Genomic DNA, 8,460 nt, shown 5'->3' with positions numbered 1-8,460 from the left:
TCAATAGGTTGTCATCATATTTTATTTTAATTTAGCTACTAGTAAATAATTATAAAGCTTACGTTTATTAATGTAGTTTTAGTTACTTCATTTCTTGTAAGCGAACTGGTCCTTATTCGGCATGCATGCATGCTTTATCCACCGCCTTTGCAGATTTTTCTTTCTAGATGCACGATTAACACTTGTGAATATCGAAGGAAAACGCCTCGAGGAAAGTCGCATATCTGAGACCCAAAGATCGACGACATGTGTGGTCACAGAAGGCTGATAATCTTCTTGCCTTTAAATAAAAATTACCTATGAAACAGATGCACAAATTGTATGCGTCCTATTTAAGGATTGCTCAGACATGCTCTTATATAATGTATCAATATTCACCTAATAATTGTTAGTTGCCGTATCACCTCGACGTTCCACAACTAAGCGTTTTTAAGGCAGTTTTTGTGGCGCACCACCACTATGTGGAACCAGTTGCCAACTAAAATATTTCAAAGCTAATTTGACTTAGGATCCTTCAAGAAAAGAACGTACCAATTCATAGCGAGGCTTCTAGCAATGTACATGGGCGGTGGTTTTTCTTTATATTCCCAGTCAACTTGTTACACAAAAAAATGCGATGGACACTGAAACTCAAACTGAACAATTTAATTATTTAGTTAATCTGTTGCGTAGATGCAAAATTTAGTCACAGTTTTAGCTATTAATTTCATTGCCTTTCTTTAAGGTACACGATTATAAAGAAATACTAAATAGAATCCACTCAAAATGTACAATTGATATTTAGACAATTGTCGCAAGGGATTGCAGTCGTGTTTCAAACTATGCATGGAACACGATCGTTGTGAAACACATGAGAACCATCTTTACGTGAGCTCATTATATACATTTTCTTTTAGCATATGTGATATACAAAAATATTAACTTTTTTCCTAAATGAGTATTATATTCCTAAAAAAACATTTTACATTAGTCATAACTTTCTTATAATATAATTTTATTTTTATTGGAACTACTGAAGTCAACAAAAGTAAGATTGTATCGTCTTTGGAAAACCATAGATATCAATGTAAAAACGATTGTAATGTAAAAAAAAATCGTTAACATCTTTGAAGCGTTGATGTCTTTTTAATGCAGCAGGTCTTAGATTTTATCTGAACGCGTTTAGCGAGATTTTTATTTAGATTTAGATAAAAAATAATTAAACATGTTAATTACTCTATTAATCGTCTGACTCAGTGAGTAAGAGCCACTAAAAAAAGTCAAGAAAAGCAGAATTGCAATACTACTGTGTGGGCCTGGGTATCCGGAAGCTATATCCAGGATGCTCCCTTCCCTCGGTGAAATAATATGCCCTGGTTCGGCTGTCGCGTGTCAGTAAAATAAAAAAAGGAATCCACTAATCGATAAGACTAAAACTAGCACTTACCATCAACGGTGGCGTATCTCACTAAAACACTGGATCCTTCAATGATGAATCAAAAAAAGAAAATGCTATACGATATGCGGTATATAATTAAAATGTAACTCCCTTGCGCCATTACGCCGGGACACCACCTACCATCTCCGGTTCGTGTGTCAAAGTTAAATCGACAATTGTCATCCTTCTTTGATTGACACCGATTTAGCGCGAACAACTACTATCAACTAACTTAGCGAATTTATCTCTTTTATGATATACGATTTTTTGACGACATTTCTTATAGTGTGTAAGCAGTAATTACTAATAATTGTACCTAGTGTGAAGGTAGGTCACCTGTCAGTTAAGCTACAACAATGGTTATAAGTTAAATCTTACTATGACAAATGGGAGGAACCATACATTGCTTAATAGCCACGCCTAACTCATCGCATAAATCGTGTTTATTTTCAATAACTCTTTCATTGTATTTAAGGAACTTCTTTTTACATCCTGCCTACCAATATTAATAGAAACGACACACTGTGACACAATATAACTCCATATTATTGTCTATTTATTAATATTATAGCTATAACAGCTAATAGCTCCTGCCACCTATGTCCATGCTTTGTGGACGCCATATGACCTCTTTGATGTGGTTGTATTGGTAACCGAGATGGTAAGTAAGCTCACCCGGTTCTCTGAGTATCAGAGTGCCTGCTGTGAGTCGAATTTTACATACCCCTGCTGCATTTAGTGTGAGGGAAGCGTAAATGCATTTCTATAATGGTTTAAAAAACGGTATAATTTGAATTTGCCCATAGATAATTAGTTTTATGGTTACACTGTTGTGAGTATTATCCCTGCGTAACTGATTAATAACTTATTCTTTAACTCCTAATTAAATATTTTAATAGCATAGTTTTTAATGTTTTATATACTATTGACCCTAAGTTATAAACTTAATATAATTTAATTATTTTAATTACTTATAAATATTGAAAGCTGCGTTAAAAATGCTGCTCTACTTGCTTTATCAATAAGAATATATAATAAATTTACTAAGTTATTTTTACTATTGCTAGTAAGAAAAGCGTTCCAGGTACAAACATGAATAAGAGTTTATGATTAGAAACGCGTTTAACATTTAGTACCTACTATGATGAAACTCAAACATAAAATGCATAAGGAAATAATCTTTATGCACATTTAACTAACGATAGACTCTCGCAATAGCGTCTCCATTGTCTTTGAATTGTATAATGAGTGACACAAAATTGTATTATTTTATTTGAAAGAGTTCACTTCGCCTTTCTCTAAAATGAAATGCTGCTTAAGACACCTACTAGACGTAGAGTAAAAAGTCTTTTTTGACATCAATATTTATTATTACATTAAGTCTCACTTCTCCTAAACTGTAGTATTTCATATATATGATATAAATATTTAAAATGACTCAATTTAAGTAATATTAGATATGTTTCGTCTAATCTATTGTCAATGAAATAGAATAATCGCTCGTGTTAAAAACGACTTCAACCCCCCCTTGCGTTAATGTATTGCGATTGGCTAGTAAATAGTAATTGTCTAGTAGAGCTTTCAGGGACGTTGGTAGGGGCAGCACCTCGACTGCTTCGAACAGTCCCTTCGCAACGCACTTGGCGGCAACATGTCGGTCTTGTGGCTCGTGTTAACATTGCTCCCGATCCTCGGTAAGTGAGTGATGTGTTGTGTTTTTTGTGAGGAAATGGTCAGTGATAGTTCGTGCGTGCACATCTTACACATTTCAGGATGTCCGCGTTCGTGGGAAGTTAAATTTCCTTATAAGAACTATTGATTATTTTGGTTGCGTTTTCTATTTGTTTATATAACAAATCTATTTGTAGAAAATATGAGAATAAAATTAAGGAAATGAAATAGTCATCCATAAAAATAAAACGCAACTGGAAAGGTTATGTTAATTGTAAATTTTAAACAAGGTATAAAAAGACAAACAATTATTTAAGGAAAGTAAACAAATCTATGAATCAATTAAAGTAAAAACGCCGGTCACAAGCGGAAAACAATTTGACGTTTATAACTTATCAATGTCACACACAGACGGGTTTTTCAGCCATTTCAGGCGCTTGAATTATTACGGAAATTAGCAGGATTTACTTATATAATATAAGTAAAAATTGAATGGAATTTAGATTGCCATGTTCAAGGAAGTAAGAAAGAAAACGTTCATTATAATGTTACTAGCATTTAGGTAAGGTCGATAGTTCACACGAACGTCTTTATTGAAAATTGCGCAAATGTACTTTCATATCACCGCTCAACTAAGATCGCACTTCGCGTGGATAATCGATTCTACACATTTGCATAAGTAATTCTCTCACGGGCCGCTCTCCTGAACTGGGACGAGGGCCAGAGAACGGATGCTCCAAGGTTCAGACGTACTTATTATTTTGTAATTGGCAATTCTAAAATTCATCGAAATACGAAAACGTGTTCGCCATACATGGAATGACCCCATATCCTTCTTTGGATGATGATACTATTACCATTAAGATTTTAATCTGACGATCTTAATTGATTGTGGGTTTATTATTTAGTTATGCTATGTGCCTTTTGTTTCTTTTTATATTAGCAACTGAATAGGAATTGTGGATTGACTCAAGGAAATTTTGCCCAATAATAATGAAAAAAAAGTAAAAACATAAAGATATTAAATTTTTATTTTTTTTACTTAATTAGCTGAAATTAATAAAAATCCTTGGGCAAGTCATGTAAATATTATCTAAACATTTTTAAATTTTGCACCGGAACCAGGAAACTATTGTAGGAGCTAAATATTGTTTTAAGAAACATTTGTAAGTAAAACAATATTTAACTTCTCAATTATATATATAATAGCAATCATTTCTAAGAGGTCTCTTTCACATTTAATATTATAAATAATACCAGTATATAAATATTTATTTAGGTGATCATTAACGTAAGTGTAGGATGGCATTTATTGATTAGATTCGGAATTAACGATATAATTAACTAAAACGTGGGCTTTACCACAGATGTTACATTAAGAAGTCTTGAAACAATAAATAGAAAACAATTGCGTAATTAAAACGTGTGTTATATTTACGACAATAAATATGTGATATGTTTAGTAGATGTCGAGACTACGCTCCTTTTAACGTAAAATATATTTTCTAAAATGGCACTATTACAACAAATATCGAAGATATTACAAATAATGTAGTTAAACCGTGAGAATGTATTACGTGTAAAGGAAAGTGTCATTGACGACCCGTTGTCTTGACTCTTCTCGGCCTATGTATCGACAGCTGACAGTGATTGATTGCTAGTTGCTGACTCATCACAACTTCATAGTTGCTCAAATGTAGGAATTATATTACAGGGTTTATTTTGATAACAAATAATAGTGCAGAGGAACACAATGTATTTGACCTCTCGCTTTGATATATTGCGTTATGACTATAAATTAATAATTTTTAGTCATTATCATTCGAGCGGTCGCAGCATATTTATTTGTGAATTGATTCAACCGTAGCGTAAATCTGTTATATTTAGACCATTTGCTCACGACCTTTTGAGGATGCGGCACCTTTGCGGCGACTCTTGCGCAACGCGATGCTATCTGCCGCTGGCCGCTCACGCATGGGAACTCAGTTTAACCTCCGTGGTACCAACATTCACTAGCAAAACCTTCGCTTACCTAAATAGATATACAATATTATCGTTATGATATCTATGTGTTATTACTGAGAATACACTTTTAGTTGTAAACAAAAATCTACCCGTGGAAAGATCGTGTTTTATTTTATGTAAGTTGTTACCTATGTCCCTGAAAGTAAAATTATGTAAACGAACCTCTTCTATGTATTAGTATATGAGGTATCACAGCCTACTAGTATCATATAAAATTCCAGTAGATACAATCTATACTGTGGTTGGCTAAATAAACTGTATTCTGATCTCGTAACCGACCTCAATTTGGGGAGATGAACCGTTAATACCTCGTTTGATGAATACTTTATATTATATTTATAGCATCATTAGTATAATATTGCAGATAAGTTTTCCCCAACAGGCATGGATTCGGAGGTATATATTATATAATAGCAACTAAATGTGTGACTCAACATGGTTTCTAGTGTAGTTTCGCATCCGGACTAGTAAAACACTGAAATAGATTGAGTCCGTGTTTCAATCTCTTCAAAATTAGGCTTTTAATAACACTTCATCTCCACAGGGGGCGCTCAAAGGTTCAACTGCCGAGGACGCATCTTGGGAGCATACTATGCGGATGCTAAATCCGGCTGTAAGGCATTCCACGTGTGTGTTAGAGTTTCCGGTGGCGGTGTTCGAGACTTCAGGTTCTTCTGCCCCCCTGGTACCCTGTTCCACCAAGAGGCCCAAACATGCACTGATTGGGGGGACGATGACCCTCTGGCATGTCCCGCAGACATCTACGACGGTCAGTTTGATCTCTACAAAATCGGATCCGGTGAGCTTGCTTAGCCACTAACATAGGCCGTAGTCTAGACTAAAACATTTTTGCAGCCGGAAAGTTATACGAGATACGTGGAACCGGTTAGGTTTAAGGTATTTTATGTCACGCTTTTCTTACCATCGCCCATATAGAACTTATTAAGCTTAAGCTGAGTGCTGGCGGCTGGACAGGCTCTATTGTATCTAGGATGTATCTTGGAAATATTAATTTTAGCTGAGTAAACTAAACCATATGTATCATACACAGGTTTTGACACGAAAAAATTGTCGTCTCCTGGAAATCGAGAAGAAGAATCTGAATTCGGCCTTCAAAGGGCGGAAACTGGTGATCGTCGACTCTCGCAAAATAATGCGGCTTCTAATAACGGTGCCTCTGATTTGCGAACAGCCCATTCATCTGATTTCTTCAGTGGACAGCGAGAACGAGGGCGAGAGGAATCTGTAACCCTACAAGCGCAAACTTCTTTAAGTCCTCCAGCTCGTCAATCTTTTAGAAGAATACCCACATCACGACCATCATACCCTACTACACAATTCTCGACAGGGTCACCTTCACCTTCACTACAACCTTCCAGTCCACAGTACGATGGTCCAAAAAGAAAGCTATACCGTAAACGACCTCTTTATATTTCAACCGCAGCACCGACTACAACAGCTCAAAGTTATTATTCTTCTCCACAAACAAACTCGCCACAAGATTATTTCATTCAAAAGAATCCGCCGCAAAACAAACAGCTATCTACCACTACTGTGAATGTTCCACCCGAATATAAAGATGAATACGTGGAAGTGAGCCGTGTGACCCCAAAACAGAGCAAATACATTCCATATAATCAACCCACGACATCAACTGAAGCCCCTGCCAACAAGAAAGAAGGTCTAATTGAACTTTACAACTACAATGATGAGAATTTTGATAGTGTGACTTCCCAAGATAATCGCCCTTTCAAGCTTCGAAACAGCTTCAACGTATTTTCAGAAGCCAAGCCTACTGACTTTACGAAAATAAAACCTTATAATCAAAACTACAACAGAGGCACACCTGGATATTCAACTAATTATCCTACAACAACCGTAGACTACAACTCAGCCAGAGGAGTCATAACTAGTACACCAAGCTACAGGAACTTAAACAGTGTTTCTTACGAACCTGAGAAAGATAACTCTGTATTCTTCACTAGTGGCAAACATAACTACTTTAATAACCCCACTGCCGCCCCTTCCACTACCACGTTCTTGACAACTACCCGTTCCGATCCTTATTCCAATCTGAACACCTATAATACAAACAATGCTTTAAATACACAGTCATCCAATTACGCAGAAGGCCATGAAGACGATGGCCAGTACAGGCTTCCTCAAGGTGAAGATGACGGGCAATACAGACCCGAACTGTACGAGAGAGAAACAGAACTACTATCAGGCGCACATTCGCTTAACATTGCGGCGAGTGGTAACAGGCTTCCAGAAGATAGAAAACAAGAAAAAATACGTTCCCAAAAGAACTTTGGCAAAGTATCTACTCCAAGACCATTTAGACCAGCATCAACAACAACCACTCAACAGCAACCTACAGAACTATTTACGAGTACCCCTCGACATTATTCGGAACAAACGACGGTTCGCTCTTTTGACTACTATCAGCCTTATACCACAACAGCTAGACCATACGATGCACCATCCACCAGTTCACCACAAGTCAATAATGTTCCAAAGATTACGACCACAATAGCTCCCCATAAACCAGAGCTTTATTCGCAAGGCTATGAAAAAATTCCCTCTTCATCTCCTAGACCACGACCTTCACACAATAACCGCCCCAACAAAGAAGAATCCAGCTACGACTACGCATATTACGACTCTGACCCCGGCTTCTCTGAATATGATCAAATAGAGGAATTTGGAAGAACTAACTCTAGAGTATAATAATCTTTCCTTAATATATCCTTCACTGCCATTAATTTAACGTAAGGATAAGCCTAAGTTACTCGTGTAAGTTTATTTAACAAAGTTAGAATGCAATTACAAACATTTTCTGTAAATAATGTTCATGTATTTTTTTTTCACATAGACTGAAAGTTGCCAGTTTATATCTAGAGGCTTATCCTGAAAACTATTTTACTAAATTATTGTGTGATATGACATGTGCTTAATTAGATGTAAGTTCATTCGATTTATTCTGTTTTAATCTGTTTTGAATTCCAGATTCAATACTTATAGTAAAAAGCGATAATTTCTGAGTACAATGTGAAATAAGCTTAAGAAGTATTGTAAAGTATTAAGTATTATATTATCTAGTGTAAATAAAGTTATTAAGACAATGCAGATAGTTTCGTTTGTTAGCTATGTACGTGAGAAATGGTTAACAGTAAATTTATTTAAAAAAATGTATTTCATGTTACAACTATTAATGCAATCATTCTAGTAAAGTATTAACCCTTACTCCTTAAACTCTACGAAGATATAACATTATTATTAAATTTGTTATCTTATAGGTATAGGCTCCAAAAAGAAATCGTTTTTAATATTCACTAAAGAACCCT

General features: G+C 35.5%; 1 protein-coding gene across 1 annotated transcript; it reads left to right on the top strand.

The window, feature by feature from the left end:
• The first annotated feature begins 3,056 nt into the window (after positions 1-3,056).
• Positions 3,057-8,187, top strand: LOC123709064. Its single transcript, XM_045660161.1, has 3 exons — positions 3,057-3,111; positions 5,658-5,882; positions 6,165-8,187. The coding sequence occupies exons 1-3, from the start codon at positions 3,069-3,071 to the stop codon at positions 7,841-7,843; spliced, it is 1,947 nt and encodes a 648-aa protein (XP_045516117.1). The 5' UTR covers positions 3,057-3,068; the 3' UTR covers positions 7,844-8,187.
• The last annotated feature ends 273 nt before the right edge of the window (positions 8,188-8,460 follow it).

This window comes from Pieris brassicae, chromosome 4 (assembly GCF_905147105.1).
Source record: "Pieris brassicae chromosome 4, ilPieBrab1.1, whole genome shotgun sequence".
In the NCBI taxonomy this organism is placed as follows: domain Eukaryota; kingdom Metazoa; phylum Arthropoda; class Insecta; order Lepidoptera; family Pieridae; genus Pieris; species Pieris brassicae.
The sequence above is the reverse complement of the archived record's forward strand: the minus strand, read 5'-3'. Positions and strand labels throughout refer to the sequence as shown.